At 50.5% G+C, this 19,113-nt stretch overlaps 1 protein-coding gene across 4 annotated transcripts in view; it reads left to right on the plus strand.

Annotated features, from left to right (window-relative positions):
* The first annotated feature begins 1,671 nt into the window (after positions 1-1,671).
* The window catches only part of DTX2 (deltex E3 ubiquitin ligase 2), a 58,492-nt gene continuing 41,050 nt past the window's right edge, over positions 1,672-19,113 (plus strand). For 3 of the 4 annotated variants that reach the window (XM_039507671.1, XM_039507673.1, XM_039507675.1), the window contains exons 1-3: positions 9,954-10,088; positions 11,531-11,920; positions 16,775-17,369. In XM_039507671.1, coding sequence (XP_039363605.1) covers positions 11,614-11,920; positions 16,775-17,369 — 902 coding nt within the window. In that variant the 5' untranslated portion in view covers positions 9,954-10,088; positions 11,531-11,613. Of the gene's footprint in view, positions 1,763-2,419; positions 2,483-9,953; positions 10,089-11,530; positions 11,921-16,774; positions 17,370-19,113 lie in introns of those variants that run through there. The other variant, XM_039507672.1, reaches the window with a different exon arrangement.

Genomic DNA, 19,113 nt, shown 5'->3' on the forward strand with positions numbered 1-19,113 from the left:
TGTAACGATTAGTGTTCATCAGATATTGGCATTGGAGGTGCCCCCTGGTTCTCATTCAGTCCTATTAAGCCTGTTTGATGTCAGAGGGCTAAAGAGCTAAACAGTGCCGACAATTTAACAGGGATTGGGGATTAATCTGCATAAGTAAATCTTCTGTAAAACACCAAGTGACTGATGACCGATTACAATTTTTTTAAACTAGATTTTCTGTGCGGGAAGCCCCAGATCATAAAACACCCATCTTTAATCCCATTTTCCAGACTCACTAGCTGTCTCTGTAACAGGTTGTTTCCATTAGGCCTTGATAAGTCAATAGAATCTGATAACATTTTGGGTAGCAGCTTTTATCCAACCTCTCTCTGAAAATGCTTTAGGATAGATGTCATTTCCCTCCCCTTGTGCCAGTAAGAGGTGCAGACAAGGAAAGAGAAGAGACTCAAAGAAGATTTGAAACGAGATGATGAGTTTAGGAGCTGGGGAAATCCAGGGAGGCTATTCCAGGAGGCAGGAGATGCAGAGGAGGCAGCTGTTGCACTAAGAGAAAAAAGGATATGAGAAGGAGCAGGGCTGTGATAACTGAGAAGGGAAATGGAATGGCATGAAGGTGCCTGGAAGTGGGCAGAACTTGCCCCTGTGCAGTATAGACATGGTATAAGGGTTCTGCTCCCAATCCCTAGGGTAGGGACCGGACCAGAGGTGTAACCCTAAAGCACTGCACTGCGACTATCTCTGCTTCCCAGACAAGGAGCCATAGGAAGAGAGGTAAGTTAGAGCAGCTGGGAGGCTACGAGTCTCGCAATATTTGTGGCATTTCTTAAAGCCCCAGCAGCCAGAGTCATGTGAGACTCTCAGCTGTCATTTAAATCAAAAGTGAGTTGCTAGCCTTCCTGGATGCAGAGAAAAGCTTGAAAACAGGACCAGCGTGTGACCCGAAGGCAAAGAAATAAACCCAAGTCTCATGATTTTTAAGCCAATCTTATGATTTGGAGGGTGGGGGGGTTGGTTCATGGCTTTGGAGCCGCCGGGGTCAGCGACACTGGGCACCTGCCTGTCCCAAGCACAGGCAGGGGTGTCTGAGAACTGGGTCCTGCTTATGTAAGGCGGCAGCCAGGACAGAGTGAGCGGGGCCTGACCGTGTGCGCTCGCCTGAGAGGGGCTTTGAACCGCCTCCCACCTGGGCACGGATGGGTCTGTCAGCAAACTCCCTGCACATGTGGAGTCCAAGGAGGATCAGGCCAATGAATTGGGGGGGGGGGACACAGCATGTGTGTGGGTGTGTGGGGGGGGGTTTCAAAGGTCTAGAAGGTGCCAATTGGGCTGGGGGAGCCCCAGTAAGGCCCCAAAAAAACTATAGGGGGAGGTTGGATGTTGCACCTTAAGGCCCCACAGCTGGGGAAATGGGGGGACCCCCCAACAAAATCCCCCAAACTGGGGGTGGGCTGGAGTGGGGGAGCCCTCATAAAGCCCCCCAAAACTGTGGCAGTGGGGGGTTGGGAGAGCCCCAGTAAAGCCCCCAAGCTGCGGCGGGACTGGACTGGGGGATCCCCCCGAGCAGGTGGCTCCTGCTGCGGCTGGGGCAGGGCGAGCTAGAGGCGGAATGTGGGCGAAGGCCGATGGCCGCCCCGGACTACAAGTCCCAGGGTGCCCCGCGCGGAGCGCGCATGCGCGCTGGGCCCGCTGTCTCGGCTGCGAAGGAAGGCGCTGCCCCCAGTAGCTCTCGCTGCTCCTGCCCAGCGCCGGCCGGAGCGGAGCCGGAGTGACGGTGAGGGGCGCCCCGGGCCTTTGAACGGGGCGGGGCGGGAGGGGGGTGCCTGGGGGTCTGGCACACGGGGGGTGGGGTAGGTAGGAGGGCAGGGGAGTGACAGGGCGGTCTGACCCCTGGAGGGGGGGGTAGGTAGGAGGGCAGGGGGGTGACGGAGGAGTCTGACCGGGGGGGGAGGAAGGGGGGAGGGCAGGGGTGATGGGGAGGTAGGTAGGAGGGCAGGGGAGTGACAGGGGTCTGACCCCAGGGAGATAGGTAGGAGGGCAGGGAGGTGATTGATGGGGGGAGTCTGACCCCTGGGGGGGGGGGTAGGTAGGAGGGCAGCGGGGTGACGCAGGAGTCTGACCCCTGGGGGGGGGGGTAGGTAGGAGGGCAGGGGGGTGACGGAGGAGTCTGACCCCTGGGGGGGGTAGGTAGGAGGGCAGGGGGGTGACGGAGGAGTCTGACCCCCTGGGGGGGTAGGTAGGAGGGTAGGGGAGTGACGGAGGAGTCTGACCCCTGGGGGGGTAGGTAGGAGGGTAGGCGTCTGGTCTAGTCTGAGGTCTGGTCCTTGGGGGTATCTCTGGGAGGGCAGGGAGACGATGAGTGGAGTAACTTGGGGTTCCCTTGGTGATTTGGATGGAGGTAACTGATCCCTTCCTTTCTTCCTTTCTCTAGTGAGAAGTGCGTCTCTGCGACTCAGGGGATCTGTCTGCGCCTAGCGCTTGAACCGCTCCTCAGGTTTGGTCACGTCTCATTACTCTGGGTGGGCACTTCACTTACAGCCTCTGTGTGTTCTGGAGATCTTCCTCCCACTTCCCCCGCTCCCGTCACCCCATGCGCTTGGCTCTGAGAGGGCTTGTCCAGCTCCAGGAGCATGGAGCCCTGGTGTACCCCTCTCTATCCCCCTCTTCCACCCGCAGCCTCCTCCAGCGTGGCACACCCAGCTTTGCAAACAATCTGTCAGTGTTATTCCCCCTTGCAGTGCGTGCATGTCCAGTTCAGCATCACTGCTTTCATTTTTGATATCGACTATCTCCACTCAGATAGGACCCTGGTCTCTGGCAGGTGCTTTTAGCAGATAACTATACCCCGAGAGTGTAAAGTGGCACCAATTAAAGCTAGTCACTTTTAAAAGAATGAGTAATAGTTTCAGATCTCACACCTGCCCAAGTCCTCCTGCCAATGTGTGTGGGTTTAAAATCACATGTTCCTATTTTTTAAAATGTTTCTCCCTCCCTCGCCCACTGCTGTGTGCAAAACCCCCGCAGACAACAGGGGAAACTGACTAGAGTGGCAACCGTGAAACTGACTGTGCACAAGGTGCTGTCAATGTGAAAGCTGTAAAAATAGAGAGAGGCTTTGTCCTGATTAACGCGTCCCTATAGCTGTACCTGTGCAAACCCCATGGATGGGCAGAGCTGTCCAATGTGAGCTGGTGCAGTGTATCATTGCTTGGAGCTGGGGTAAGCCGCACTGATGAATGGAGCTGAGGCTGTCGTGTCATCCTTCCACTATTGTAACTAAATCAGTTCATCGCCATCGCAAGCTAACTCACAATCAACTCCTCATAAGCGGATGTCCACATTTAGCTTGCAAGGGGTTTGTGCCGACTTAACTAAATCTGTTTAGAAACCCATTTAGTTCAATCAGAGCAGTTTGGGTGTGTAGCCCGACCTTTGCTTGTTCCTTGGAAAGCACTTTCATACAGACGCCAGGGTTTTCAACTGATGGTGACCCTTTAAGATAGCAATTTATTTTCATTCTCAAAAGTTATGAAATGTCTGGGTCCTAAAGATTTTTTTTTTTAGTCTTGCATCTTTTAAAGCAGTTTGCTTAGATACTTAAAGGGAAGTTCTGTGGGAGCTGCCTTTTATGGAAATGAGAGGGGTTAGATTAATTTTGATTTGGGGTTAACTTTTCAAGTGCCAAAGGCCCATTTTCATAGATTCTAGGACTGGAAGGGACCTCGAGAGGTCATCGAGTCCAGTCCCCTGCCCTCACTTAGTTTCAGTGAGAAATAGGGCACTCAGAGTACTTTGACACAGCAAGCAGGATCCCGTGGCAGCTCTGAAGACCCCACTCCCTAAGCGTCAGGTATCAAACATCTACACAACTAGACTGGGCTCTGCTGCTGCTGCGCTGCTGCTCTTGCTTGCTGTGACATGCCCCCCCCCAAATGGTGACTTTTGAAAAAAAAATGGGAGGCTTTACGCGCCATATGGGTACTTTTGAAAATGTTACTCTTGTCTTAACTGTAGGACTTTTCTTCCTCGGGGTCTGATCCTGCACATGCTACCAGTAGCCCCCCGGGGACACCGTGCCTGGTACTGTTTACTGGATGAGGCCCTTGGGTCCTGCTCCTGCATTTGGACCCACAAGGGTCCAGTTGTAGGTTCTGGACTTTAGACTGTCACTTGTTCCTGGCAATATCTGTGGTATTACATGGCCACCCATTGCTGTAGTAACTGAGGATGGTGCGGTGTTCACTGTGTGTATCCTCACAACAGCCTGTGCTATACCCATGTTACCGCTGAGAACCAGAACCAGAGGGGTCTCTCCCAGAGTCATACATGAAGTCTGTGGCAGAGAAGAGAGTTCAGATCTCCAGATTCCTAGGGTAGGATTCCTTCACGTCTCCGGATTCCTAGGGTAGTACCGTAACCACTAGCCCACTCTTCTTCACTAGCAGTGCTATTTATATATGGCTCTACCATATAAATAGTCATTTCTGAGTTTGATTCTTTAAAAGGACACTGACCACTTCTTAATAATATTTCCAATCAGAATTCTGGCCCATGTTACGAAGAGCACTTGGTTTACTAAAACTGAACGAGTGTTGAAAATGTCATTTTCTTTTTGCTGTTCATGCTGATTGTTTGTTGTGATTCTCTCAGCCTGGACAAATAAATATTTGTTGAGATAATATAAACAAAAAAATGGAAACTTCAGTTTCACTTTCAGGCTCTCAGTGGAAAACCCCACCCTCAAAAGCAACTGTTTCTTGTTTTGCATTTGAACAGCATCCTAAAATATCTGTATAAAACCCTTTTCCACTGGAATGAAAAGAAACAAATGGCTGCATGTCTCTTGGGTTTGGTGTAAACATGTTTATACAGAATCTGAAGTGTTGGCCAGCTTTGAGTTGACATTGTTTCTTGAGTGCAAACCTTCCTGATGGAGGGTCTGATCCTGGGAGGTGCTGAGTGCTTTCAGCTCCCCTTGGCTTCAGTAGTAGTTGAGAGAATTTAGTCTTTTGCAGGCTGGTCTCTGGACTGGTATGATCTGAGGGGAGCGCTCTGTATTAAGTACGTCTACACTGAGCTAGGGGCGTGATTCCCCTGCTCATGTATACACACTGAAACCCATGAGTCTGTACTCTGCTGTGGCTCCGCTGCTGCTGTCCACGCTACCGTGACAAGCTGCAGACCCGCTCCCGGACTTACACTTCCACCAGCAGGTAGGGACACGTGCAGCTGCAGTAACACACAGACTGTCCAGCCACTGCATGAACCAACCGTAGAGAGGCTACAGCCAAAATAACCGCCAGCTTAGGACCCCACAGCTGTACCGTCCTGCCCTGGTCAAAACCCCGACCAGTATGAATTTATTATCTAGTTTGCCTCCACTTCAATGTGGAGAGGAAATGCCCCTGCCCCTTGAGCTAAGATTCCCAAGCACTTCCTTCAAACTCACTGGTTTAGATGAAAACATAAAATAAGTTTATTAATTACAGAAAGATAGATTTCCCGTGATTATAAGGGCCAGCAAACAGATCCCAGCAGATCCCCTAGTAAATAAACAAAAACGCAAACTAAGCCTAAGATACTAGAAAGGTAGGATATGAACTAGCGCATTCTCACCCGGGCTGATGATACAAGCAGGCTTGCTGATTCTTAAGGAACAAGTTGCACTTGCTTTGCGTCTTGGGATTCCCTCCCCCATTCCAAGTCCTTTTCTTTAGGAGCTTCTCTTAAGTGTTCAGTTGTGGGGGAGTGAAGAACAACCAGTGAGGTCACTCTCTGCCTTTATATAGCTTTAGCATATGGCAGGAACCCTTTGTGCCAAACTCGGTTTGTGGAAAAACACTGGTATCCGAGCTGGAGTCTAGTCACAGGTCCTGGCACACCTTGCTGAGTAATAGCAGCCATTACTTCCCAGGTGTGACTACATGTGAAATACAGGTCCATGGTCAATATTCGTAACTTCAGATACAAAAATGATACATGCACACAAATAACATCATCATATTCCGCAAAATCATAACGTTTCCAATGACACTTGTACAAAATGCATCATAATTATGCCGTCGTCATATAATAATATCACTATGAAGAATATGGGGTGCAATGTCACAGTGGGCACCTGAGCATGGGACTTGCAGTATGTGTAGCCTTAGTGTCTCCTGAGCTTGGTCGAGGCCTCTTCTGTAAATACTAACGATTCATGATGATCGTGAAAAGGCTCTGGAGCTGGAAAGTCATTCCGATGACCTTGAGTCAGGGTGCAGTCTTAATTTTTTAATTGTAGTGAAAGCGTGATCATTGCGTAGTGTGAAGAACTAGCATACAGTTCAGTTCTCTCTTACGTCAGGCTGTCTGATTTCCTTCCCCACGTTCGCTAATAATACTTTCTCTAGTATTCAGGTGGATCTGCATTTCTACCTCGAAAACCCCCTTTGATATTACAGCCTGAGATTAGCTCTGAAAGGAACCTTGTGGGTAGCGGATTATCGGCAGATGATTGTAAATGCCCTGTGGTATTTATGCAAGTGGATATGAGCAGTGCGATGTTCATCTCTTCCGATGCATCCGCACTTGTGGCATGCCATATCTCGTTAAAGCCCCCTTGTGTCTCCCTGAGCTTCGGATTGGCATGTGCCATGGTGGAAGACAGCGTTATCCGATGTGATTTAAAGGACCCGGTGGCTCACCTGCCAATGGGAGTTGAGCTTAAAACTCCTCTTAAAAGCATGTTGGAATCCAGGTGCCAGAGCAAAGAGGGCAGCCTCCTATTCTGATCCCTTCATTGTAATGGGTACTGGAGCCTGTTACCTGCAGTCCCTGGCATAGTTCCACTCCTGGGTCTGGAGAGGAGGTATTCTCTCGATGGGTATGTCAATACTATAATCACAAGTGTGACTGCAGCTTGAATGGACATACCCAAGCTAGCTCTAATCTAGACAGCTCTGGTAATGGAGCAGTGAAGTCACGACAATGCGTGATTTAGCTTGGCCAGCCCTGCAAGTTATTACCCAGTAGTCCAGGTGGGCCTGTACTGCCCATGATTTCACCGCTCCAGGATGCGAGCACCCTGTGATTGCAATACAGACATGCCCTATATTTGGGGGAAATGAAATGTCACCTCTGAGTTACCAGCGGAGACGTAAGCGAAACCCGCTGGCTCTCTGGGCTCAATTTTACCTGGCAAGTGGGCAAAAAAATCATCCCAGAGCCACCGTGGAGAGCATGCAAATGAATGCACCACACACAGCTCGGATTTCCTATACAGGGTTGTGCCTGAAATAGGTTTACCCACCCCTGGGGGTACCTGTTTCACTCCGTATCTCATTTCATTTTCCTCCCTCAGAGGGATTTTCCTTCTTTAATATGATTTTTCAAATGAAGGGATTTCAGAATTTTTAGTGAGCAGGTTTTAGTTTAGTTTCTTTTGGCTGCTTCCTCTCATGGTGAGCGTCGCTGATGGCCAAGAGAAATGCAGACACAAATGCTACCCTAGAATTGACCAAAACATTTCTATCTTGCTTTCTGTCCTCTTTGCTCAGGGTCTCTCACCCTCGTTCTGGCTAATCATTCTACTGGTTCTGTTTGCCTGTTGTGCTAGGTACTGGACAGAAACAATAAGGAGCTTACAGTCTAAACAGACAAAGGTTGGGAGGGGAAACAGAGGCACAGGGTGGTAATGAGTCGATCAGAGTCACACTAGAGGTCAGTGGCAGAACTGGGAATAGAACCCAGGTCTCCTGATTCCTAGGCAAGAGCTATGGTCATTTCTCGCCCATGAATCCCAGGTCAAGTTGGGGGGACAGGCCATAGCATTCCCTGAACCCCCAAGTCCGGGTTGGATATCTTTCTGCAAGATCTACTGTAGCCCACAGAGAAGTTAAGGGTTTGATGCAAAAATCACTGGGTGAGAGTCCCTGGCCTGTGTTATGCAGGAGGTCAGACCAGGTGATCAGAATTTTGGCCTTAAACTCTATGAATAAAACAGATATAATCCTAGTAAATTTCACCTGGCTGCTCCAGGTGGAATCAGGCTGGGCCGGATTTAGCCTATAGTGCCGAGGAACAGCGCAAGTACCTGAGATTTCTCTACAGCTGTGGAGACTCCTGTTTCTTTCCAGGTATCTCCCCCGGCACCCACAGAGAGCTCTGAACAATGGCTGACGATCATGGTAGTGCCTCTGTTGCTCCTGTAAATTCACAGCAGAATGAAACTAAAATTTCAGTTGATTTGCTGTGGGGCTTGGCAAGCCGGGCCGTTAGTTTGATCTTCCCTTTGGGGTTTCCGAATTGCGGGGGGGGGTATGGGCTTCCTTCAGTCCTGTAACAAACGCACCCTCCTGATGCTGAGTCGTCAGCCCGTTGGAGACCCCTCGCCTAGACACCTAGGAATCTTTGACTTCAAATACAATCTATTGACCGTGAGGAGATGTAGTCGCTTGTTTGCAGACTTCGCGTTTCCTAAGCGTGGTGTAGTGATCCTTGCAAATCTTTCCTGGGCATTGTCCTGTTCGAATAACATGCCGAAAAGCCCTGTGCTTTAAAAGAATCCCACTCTGTCAGCACTTGAAAACCGCCTACATCCACAGCATGGATCTAGGGCTCCCTGGCCTTTTCTTTTCCACTTGTGAGGCAGGCTACATTGTCACTGAGTTTTTATTATCACCGATGAGTTCAATCCAGACATTTTAAAGGGACATTGTCAGCTGGATTGTAGAGCCAAAGTTCAGTTTTTTATGTATTTTTAAAAGGCTTTTACACAACTGAATAGTTGTTGGGTTTGTTTGTTTTTTCTCCAGCTTGTGTTTTAAATTTCAGTGGAAACAGACTTTGGCTTGAACGTTGCCTGGTAGTGCTGTGAACCCAGCTCTGCTGCTCTCTGCTAGGACTTGAGAAGCAGGAAGTGACTGTGAAGGAGAAAAACTGAAACTTACCAAACTTCTTTTGTTGGCAGAGTCCCCAGTCCTGAAGTCAAATCCAGGTGGGTGGATCCTTACATGAGGCTCCTCCCCAGGGGCAGAGATCCACCCATGCGGGTCTGATTGCTGGATGAGAGCCCAAGTTAATAGTCTAGCTAAATGGTGAAAAATAAACTAGACCCTTACAATCTAACGTGCTGTTAATAACAGGGGAGAATGTATTTTTTAAAACTAAAAGCAAAGTTGTTCTGCTGTGAGATTTAGCACCGACATGTAGCTACTACATCTGGGCCTGCAGATCTCTGAAGAGCTGGACCACTGAATTTAGTAGCTGACACAATAGGCCACGGGGTCATGGGAGATCTGTGGTAGATATGTTCATACAAAACCACAGCCGTATTCTTCACTGTTCCATGACTCTGCTGGTCAGTGACGGAAATGCAGTGGATGTTAGATATATGAGAGATCAGCAGCCAGACTGAGAAGTTCATAAAGTCCTTATCACAATTTACCTCCAACTGTTTCCATCTTACACGCAATAACGGTAGATATGCAAGGGGTGAGGATCACAGTTCAGGGCGTGCGTGACCTTAACTTTGGATTTCCAGGCTTCGTAAAATGTGTGTGTCACTGGTTGGGGGTGGGGGGATGGATTGAGTGTGGGGTTGGGTGTTTTATTTAATGAAAACAAAAAGGAAAGTACAGATTTCCCTTAGGAATCCCCTACCCCGATACCCTTCAGTAACTAATAGAAACATACAGCCTTAACGTCAAGTTGCCAAAGTGCTTTGCCCAAGACATGGAACTTGCGTTTATTTCATAATCCTTGCACACAGCTGTAGGCTAGAATTCCATTTAGGTGCATAAACTGGGAAGCCCACATCCCTTTAGATTCAGTTTTCTGATCCAGTATCACTTACCTACTAGGAAGTGAATTTTCGTTTACACGGAACTCACTTGCAGCCAATCAGGATGCCCTGATTTGCATATTTAGTGCTGATTGGCAGCTGCTGCTCCTCCGGATAGCTAAGCATTGTTGACCTCCTCAGAGGTCAACAGTAGACAGTTTGTTAGGTGACTCTTTTCAGCCAATCGTGACCCAGGATTTCATTGTACAGTCGGTAAGGAGGATGTCTACCCCCACCTCGGTTTTGAGGCCGTAGTGCTTTGGGGGAAAGCTACCACGTAAGTGAAAGGGTTAATAGATCTATTTCTGCCGGGACCTCTTTTTTTCCCTTCTGCTGCCACTACATTTTCAAAGGAGCATAAATCAATTGTGTGACCCCCTCCAAAGCAGAGCCTCCCCGGATGGCCTGCTTTGCTGATGGGTATCCAGGCCACCGTATATTTGGAAAGGCAGGAGGCCTTCATGTACGGGGGTCCCTTTCCCAGTGGGGCGCAGAGTACCCCCTGCTTGCATACACTGGGCACCAGAGGAGATGGAAGACTCTGCAGCAGAGCTCTGAACTGAGATGATCCAAGCAATGCTGAGTAGCAGTGTGTGAAATCCAATGTAAAAATAACACACGAGGCAGGTGTTGAGATTTTGCACCTGGGGTTTGTTGAAGTGACTTTTAATTCCAAGCTGTAAAATAACCACCCCTGGGACATTGGGAGATGCTAAGTGATAGCAGCAAATGTCTCAAGATTCTTCTTTTTTTTTTTTTTTAATCAAATGATCTGAGGGGGGGGGTCTTATTTGCCAGCGGCGGCTCGTAAGCCCGGGGGCGTTGGGTAGAACTGCATGGGAATGACTCATTAGCTGTCGTTTTCTTTAAAATGCATCGCTCTCCTCTTGTGAACGCAGCCATCTGGGTGTGTCTGCTTTATTCCATATGGATGAGTTGGAAATAACAAACCACAGCGCCCACCTCCCAAAGGGCCTTGCAGAGCTGCGTATGCCAGTGGAGGCTCCGTTGCTACCTGCATCTCACCGGACGCATGCCTCTGATTGTGATGGAAGAAACCTTCCAGCCGACGGATGGCTGCTCTGTTGGTTAAATGGTGCCCTGCTCTTGAGCTTTTCAGGACCCAGGTCATTTTAGAAGGCTGTTAGCATACAGTGTGACACACAGATTGACCCTTTGACTGCGGCATGGGGAGGAGGGCAGTGATTGGTTCTTGGTTGTGTGCTGGATCGGGGCCTCTAGATCTATTGCAATACCTGTAACGAATAACACTGGAAATCCTGGGTTCCTGTTGCACCACATGTTGGCCTGCTTGTCAGTGCTGACATAATGTGCCTGGGGTCTAACCCTGAGAGTCTTTGCCCCCAAAAGCTTATACTGCCGGTTTGATTGTAAACCCCTCAACGTTGGCAGCAGGATTCAGGCCTGGGTAGGACCCCAGACTACATTTAACCCGCTGGTTTTGAAATTGATTCGCTTCTGAGTTACCACTTCCCCTCGGATTGTTCAGTGACTTCACCTCCCAGTTGTTCTCTTTCATGGAAAAACACCTGCATTTCCTCCCCACCGGGTTCATAGATTTTGCCACCTACCTGCAGGATTGCCTGCTCTTCGCTCAGGGCTGTCATTCTTAGCTCTAACAACGAGGAGTCCTGGTGGCACCTTAGAGGCCAACACATTTATTTATTAGCGCTGTATGTCTTGTCTCTCTCTTTGCAGGCCTGACATACGCCCTTGGAGAGGATGGTTTGAGGGTAGGTGAACAACGCGCTCTGACTCGGCTCGCTTGCAGACCTTGGAAAATGGCAGCAGCGCTGGGTGCCGGAAGCGGTTCTGCTGGGCCACCTGGGCTCCCCAATTCCGTGCCAGGGCATACCGCCCTGCCTGCAGTGGCTGTATGGGAATGGCAGGACGAGTTCGGCAGGTGGAGGCCATACAGAGGGGGCGTGTGCAGCTTTATCGAACAGGCGCTCCAGGCCCCTGCGCAGAAGGGGAGACGATCGGGAGCCGGGCTGGCCAGCAGCAGTATCCCGTTGGGGCAGGCAGATGCCACGCTCGCCCCTTATGTCATCGACATACCAAGCCTGATGCAGTTCCGACAGGACACAGGTAAGAAACCTCTTTCCCGGCTGTATTCAGATCACTGTGCACTTAAAGCTTCACTGGGATCACTCGTGCTTAAAATTGCACATGTGCTTAAATGCTTTGCAAGGTTGGGGTCTTAGAACCATATTCCTCCCCCCCCAGCCCCCCCTGGTGCACATCCCTTCAGAGGAGTTGCATAAAAAGGCCTTTTTGTGATTAAAACACTTGTGTCTGATTCCCTTGCCCCCCGCTCCCCGGCTGCAGCCCCAGCCACTCTGGCTTGGCCCAGCACCCTGTGAACGCTGCTGAGCTCATGCCTGCAATCCCCACAGAATGACATAGGGCAGTGCTAGAACACTGCCCCTTCACATTGATTTTCCTTTCCCACTGTTTTTTTCCCTTCCCTCCAGGGAGGAGGGAGGTTGGCTTTTGAGGGCAAGGTGCAGGATTAGTTGCCAGGAAACCTGGGTTCTGTTCCCGCCTTTGCTCCTGACTCACTGCACAACCCAAGGAGGTCACTCAGGCCAACCGTTCAGTGGCTATTACATCTGGATGATCACCTTTAGCACCTAGGGGCTGACTCCCCCTCCCCCCCATCCCCGGAAGTAGTGAGCACCTACAGCTTCGATGGGGTTTTTGTGTGCTCATCACCTCTGGAAAATCAGACCTGGGGGTGACAAAGTGGACAGCCGACATTAGTGGCCACTTCTGAAAGCACAAGCCTATCTGTGCCTCAGTTTACCCATCTGGAAAATGGAGCGAACACCTGCCTCCCGTGATGTGGCAAGGCTTGGTTCGCTCTGAGGGCCTTAGAGAAGGGCAGAAATAATGTTCAGGTTTCTTGAATCCAGTAAATCAGCCGTGTTCACGGAGCGTGAGGGGTGATCGGATGATTCCTAAATGGCAGGCCTGTAAGCAAGGACGGCCATGGCCTTCTTGATCATATCCCCGGCCCATATTCCTACTTTCTTGCTCTAATGTTAGGGTGAGTAGCACACAGCTGGGCTGGGCACCGCTCTGGGAGGTACCTGGGGCTTTGACACCTGGCTAGGAAGGTGTCCCGGGTGAGAGACAAGATGAGTGTGTTTGGGAGTGTCTGTCGCTGGCTTAGCACCAGTGGCTTTGAATATTCTTTAGGCATCCAGCAGCCTTGTTTGGGTGGGGCACATAATTCTCTCTTTCCAACCTGCTCAGTGACCAGAACCCAGGAGTCCTAACTCTCAGGCCTTGCTGTCCGCAGTGGCCAATGATCCCCTCTCTCTAGGCCCCCCATTTACTCTTGGAAATTGGTCCTTTTCTGACAAGGTGATTGAATCAGTAAAAGTGATGGGCTTTGTCCCAGCTAGGTGGTGAGTTCAAATGGTCTCAACACTGGATCTGGTTCTTGGTGTAGGTGGAATCTTGTGAGCAGCTGGGCTGGAGGACCACCCAGGGAGCACCATTCTGTGCTAATGGCCAAACTGTGACTAGAATATCCTCCCCCAGGAGAGGGGCAATCTCTCTGAAAGCAGCTACTGATGCTCTATTATCTTGCTTCTCTTAGTCCCTTTCACTGGAAAAGATTTCACCGCGCTTCACAAATTATATTCATGCAGGCAGGGACTGCTGAAATGCAGCCAGCTCTGGGGTGGAGGGAGGGTAGCAGCTAGGGTGGCGGAGTGAACGTTTTGGCAAAGGACCCTGGGGTCAAATCTCTACTCATATGAAACTATAATGGAACCTTTAATGTCGGTGCTGCTGGCTCTGTTTTGAGGATCTTATCTGAAAGTCCCCTCCCCGTGAGTGCATGGGGCTCAGTAAATTGATCTTGAAGGGACGATGGACCGAGATGGCCTGGCTGGGATTTGGATCCGTTGCTGCAGGGACCGCAGACACGTTGCCACCTGTTCGGTTTGCATTTTACTGTGATCCTTTAAAACTCTCTTGTCCCCACTCCCTCCCCTTCTGGTGGTGGTTATATTCAAAGCTCCCCCGTTTGAGCAAGGCTCCCTGCCTTTCGACATGAACCTTTTGTAAATGATCAGCCAGCTGACCTTTGTAATGCGCTGGAGATAAAATAAACTCCGCAGGAAACGTTCCTATGAAAATCTTTAAACAGAGCGAAAAAGAGGCCACTGCATTCTCCCTGCTGCTATTAGACAGACAAGTAGGCTCTTCAAAGGAAGCGAGGAAGAATAACAGGAAGCCAGTGTTAACAGGTCTAACATCCCCATAGAAAGGGAGCGACAGCTGCAGAGGCGGATCTCAGGCGCTGGATTAGAAGCCAGCCTCAGCTGCTGGTCTGCGCAGCGTAGCTAGAAGTAAATATCAGGCGGGTTCAGGAACTGTCCTAAAGCTACCACTGGCTGTGTGGCCAAGATAAGAACGGCCAATGCCCTGCCCGCTGGGTATCCCAGGGCGGTACCACCTCACACTGTATGTTGTCCCAAAAGCCACCTCTTCCCACAGCTGGGGGTGGTGGGTGCTGCGGTTCCATGCTCTGAAAGCCCTGGTGCTGCTTTTATCTTGCGGTCTGTCCATGGTACAGACTCTCTGGGCGGCTGCTTTAGCTGTCAGGGGTGAGGTTTGCTCTGCCTCTCTCTTAAATTTTTGCCTTTGCTCCACCTCAAGGCTGCGATCTCATCCCCATTCCCCCCCCCCCCGCATTCCTTCACCTGTGTGTCTCGCTGCGGATCCAGGTGTGCTGTAAGATCACGCCCCCTCCTTCGCTTCATTTTCAGGGAGCAGCAAGCTGGGAGCAGTTCCTGGAACTTGCTTTGGGGCACGTACTCTGATTTCCCATCCCAGAGCCGGCTCCTCGGCTGGTGGACGTCAGCCTGTCTCTTGATGTCAGCGTTACACTGAGAATCTGACCCACTAGGGTTTCCAAGCCTGATGTTTGAGCTACAAGGGCTGGATCTAAGGGTAGCCCTGGGGAAGTTACTAGAGCTCCTTTGCTTTCAGTCGCTCTTAAGTAGCGTTGGTCACATGTTTTCTTTTGTCACGGGCCAGTTTTCTGTTGCTACCGCAGAGTAAACCGAGAGCTCTTGTATGGAGCAGTCTCTTGCTGAGCTAACCTCTAAAGCAGTGATCTGTAACTTTCTGAGCCCCCAGAGCCACGTAGCCAATTTCTGTAATATGCTGGAGGACCACAAAACAGCCGTCATATGAGTTAGTGAGGTCGTATTAATTGGAGATAGTGCTTTAAAGTAATCATGAAACTCTTTTTTTCATGTGGACACATGTAATGGGGTATGTGAGGGGCAGCGTTGTCCAGTGGTTGAGTGAGGACTCCTGAGTTCTTTTCCTGTCTAGTCCTGTCATTGACTCACTGGATGGCCTTGGGTAAATCACTTTGACACCGTGCCTTAGTTTCCCCATCATAAAATGGGTACCTCACAGGGTCACGAGGCTTAATGTTTGCAAAGCGTCTGGGCATTCGTGGATGACAGGTTCTCGTAAATCAGGGAAGTCCCCACCCTGCTCTCCCTGCAGCGCTCACAATAGATTATGCATCATAATCTCTTTCTTTATTTTTAACTTATGTCACAGAACCCTGAGGCAGGACTGCACTTACAGACATAAGCCTTTGTTTGAGCCATCTGTTCCTAGAGATGTTCCTTGACCCGCCTGTTCCTTCCTTCTGGCTCTTTTACCTTGAAGGAATTCTCAGCCTGTAGGCGTTGGAGTTGGAGCTAATGAGACCCTCCTGATCTGGTTGCCATAGTGAGTCACTAGAACAGCTCTGCACCTCTATAAAGGGTCTTGAAGTCACACACCTGCAAGTCAGATCCCTACAGCCCAACACTGGTCACAATGCTGTACCCAAAGAGCGCAAAATATGATTAACCAAACACATTATCCTGGAATCCAAACCAAACCCGCAGAGCAATGTAGGAAGAGGCTGACTCCAGGGGAGTTCCCATGAGACTAAAATGTTCAAATGCATCTAAGTGACTTAGGCTCCTGATTCCTGTTTTCCCAAGTGACATAGGCACTTAGGAGGCATTGAAAGTCATTGGGACTGAGGCTCCGATGTGCCTGGGTGACTTAGGCTTGTGAGCCACTTGGGTGCTTTTGAACGTTCTCCCCGGGTGCTTCTCCTGTACAAGCGCTGTAGCTGCTGAAAAGCCTTCCTCTGTGAACGTGAAGGTTTGCTCACGCCTCCCTGGTCCTTCCCCTTATGTGTTCATCCCCAAAGACACTAGCACCGTGGGGGAGCGGAGTTCTGGGGGCCCCTCTGATGCTGCCGGTGCCTGCGCTGGTTCAGTCCCTGCTGGGGGAAGACATTTTTGCTGACTTTTAATTTCCTCTTTTATTGGTTGGTTTCTTGAGCAGGTTTTAATAAAAATAACCAGGGGAAATGTGCTTCTCAGATCACTTTGCTGCTGGAAAGCAGAGCCTTTGATATGTGAGCAGGCTTGAGCTCCCGCTGCTGGTCTGGAATAACCCTTGAACCAGCAACTCTGCTGTGGTTTTGTTCCCCTTCCCTCTGTAAGAACAGCTGCTCTCTCTAGACTTTTCAAACTGCTTTCCCAGGTTTGCCTCGGACTGTCGCGCACACGTGTGTATGTGGTACCTGGCAAAGTGGCCATTTCAAAGCATCTCCCAGGATTGTTCAAGCTCCAAAAGACCCACATCTACTAAGCAACCAGGCCTGGGTGGTTGGCCCTTGGGTGGTGACTTCAGCAAAGTCCCACTGTCCCTTTTGCGTGTGATTTCCTACAGTGCCCTAAGTAAGTGGATGCCGAATTCCCATGGAAAGTCAAAGGGAGTTGGGTGCTTGACTCCCATAAGCACTTTTAAAGCACCCTAGGGTGCCACTTCTCCATAGATACTGCGTTGCCATGTTTTGGTGTGGTCTCGACTGACGTCCAGTGTCTGTTTCTCTTGAACCAGGAACCATGCGATCCGTCCGCAGACACCTCTTCGCTCAAGACTCCGCGGCCGGGCAGGGCATCGTGTGGGAGTGGCAGAACGACGAAGGCGGGTGGTCTCCGTATGAGATGAATGTCTGTGTGTTCCTGGAGCAAGCCTTCACGCATGGCCTTCGGCACGTAGACCTGAGCTCCTTGGGCTACAGCTACGACATTGATTTTGTCTCGCTGGTCCAGACCAACAAGAGCTCCAGGTTCCGACGAGGTATTCAGAGGCGCATGGACACCCCGTATCCGGTGACCACGGCCACGGGGCCCCTTCACACGGGAGTGGCTTGTTCTTGTCAGCAGTGCTTGTTGAATAGCGGAACTGGCCCCATCACCACGCGCTATCGGCACTCCATGATAAACCTCCCCAGTTCGTCGGCTGTACCGCAGGTTTCCAGTCGGACAGCTGCACTAAGCTCTTCTGGGCTCGGCTTTGTGCCCTATAACAAACCAACCTTGTCTGGAGCAAGGTCAGCGCCGAGACTCAATACACAGAGTGCCTGGGCGCCGCCTCAGCCCGGGGGAGCCGGAGGCCCAAGCCCAGGACTGTCGGCGTCTAACGGAGTCAGGTACAGAAACCGAGTGCGTTTAGGGCTTTTGAGAGCATAGTCTAACCTGCTAGAATTTGCCACGTACCAGGTATTTGAGTCCAGACCCACATAACAGTGGTTGGATATGACAAAGGAAAGAAAAAAATGTAGTTTTGCCCTGTCTGGCTGCTTTGTGATGGATAAAGGTGGCCTGGAAGGAAGCTATTGTGTTCTCCTTCCCCGCTTGTTTTTTCACATTAGGAATCCAGGCCAGGTCTTCTCTAGAAGTCTCTATGGGCTCCTGGAGAATTTGGTAGGATTCTGATGCGGCACATTCCAGGAAGGGGGAGGTGGTCAATGGAAGGGACAGGGTTTTATTCAGGCAGTTTAAAACTGAGTTAACACAGAAGCCCCCCCAAAAACAGCCAGCTGTAAAAGAGTCGCGTTCAGAACCCCGTCCCGTCAACGACGGGCCGAGAGTGCTCACGGCGTGTGTCTGAGACCGCCAGTAAGTCATCCAGGAAAGTCCCTCCTTGATAGCTCTAAGTTTAGTTTTTATGAAATTAAAAAATCGGGGAAGGTCTTTTATCAGGACAAAGAACTTAAAAAAAAAAAAAAGGAAAAAGCATAAATCCAGTGTTGTTTTTCTTGTGCTGCTCACCTTTGAAGGCACTAAGCCAGGTTCATCTCTGGCATATCTGAAGTCAGTGGAGTGATGCCACTGACAAATTTGACCCATTATATTTGACAGAGCCTCCAGCTTTATAAGGTTAAATGCTGAGGTCTGACTGGATAATCAGAGCTGCGGTTTGTTCTCCATGTGCTCTGATGCGGTGAGTAAGGCTAAGATCTTGTCACGGAGGTCGCGGAATCTATAACTTCGAGACCTCGGTGACGTTTTCCGCTTCAACCCCGGGGCAGCGTGGCTGGAGGTGTCAGCTGGCAGGGGCCCAGCAGCTCTCGGCTGCCGGGAAGCAAGGGATCGCACAGCTCCCAGCCGCTGTGGGTAGCAGGGAGCTCTTGCAGCTCCGAACCAATGCAGGCAGCAGGGAGCCCTCCCTGCAGCTCCCAGCCACCACCAGTGGCTGGGGAGGGGGTTTGCACCAGGCCCCCCCCCAGCTCCCAGCTTGCAGTGGCAGCTGGGGACCCAGAAGCCCCAGTTACCGTGGGTACTGGACCCTCCTCACTTCCCATTTTGTCATAGTTATTTCTAATAAAAGTCAGGACCAGGTCACGTGGATTTTTGGTCATTGCCCGTGACCTGTCTGTGGCTTCTACTAAAAAATAATCATGACAAAATCTTAGCCTTAGCCATGAGCAGCGTCTGCCTGTCGTGGCAGGACTGAAAGCACAGCAAAAAGGTCCGTTTTTGAAAACACAGTCGGAGGCTTGCATCGTGAGGGCTGGCTGCTCGGGGCCTCTGTTTTCTCCGCTTTCTGGTGAGGGCTTCTGGACGGCTTCCGAATGCTCTCAAGAGAGGAGCCGAGGTGGAGCAGAAGTGCTGCACTTGGTCCCATGTTCTATCCAGGGATTTGGTCTCACTTGATTCTGCGTCACTACAGTCCTCCCCGGTGCAGAATTCTGTTCATGCTACAGCCACTGCACGGTTGGCTGTTCCCTGACCCCGGTGAGACAGGTTTCCATCTTGTGGTGTAAGTGGGCTCTTAGCTGTGTCTCCTGAACTGGGCTACAGCGCGGCAAAGGGAACTGGGGCGGGGACATGTTTGGTTCCTGCCTACGCTACAAGGTAAGTGTTTCAATGAGCGTCGTGGCTGTGTTGGGG

The sequence above is a fragment of the Mauremys reevesii genome, linkage group 20, assembly GCF_016161935.1.
Source record: "Mauremys reevesii isolate NIE-2019 linkage group 20, ASM1616193v1, whole genome shotgun sequence".
Taxonomy (NCBI): Eukaryota; Metazoa; Chordata; order Testudines; family Geoemydidae; genus Mauremys; species Mauremys reevesii.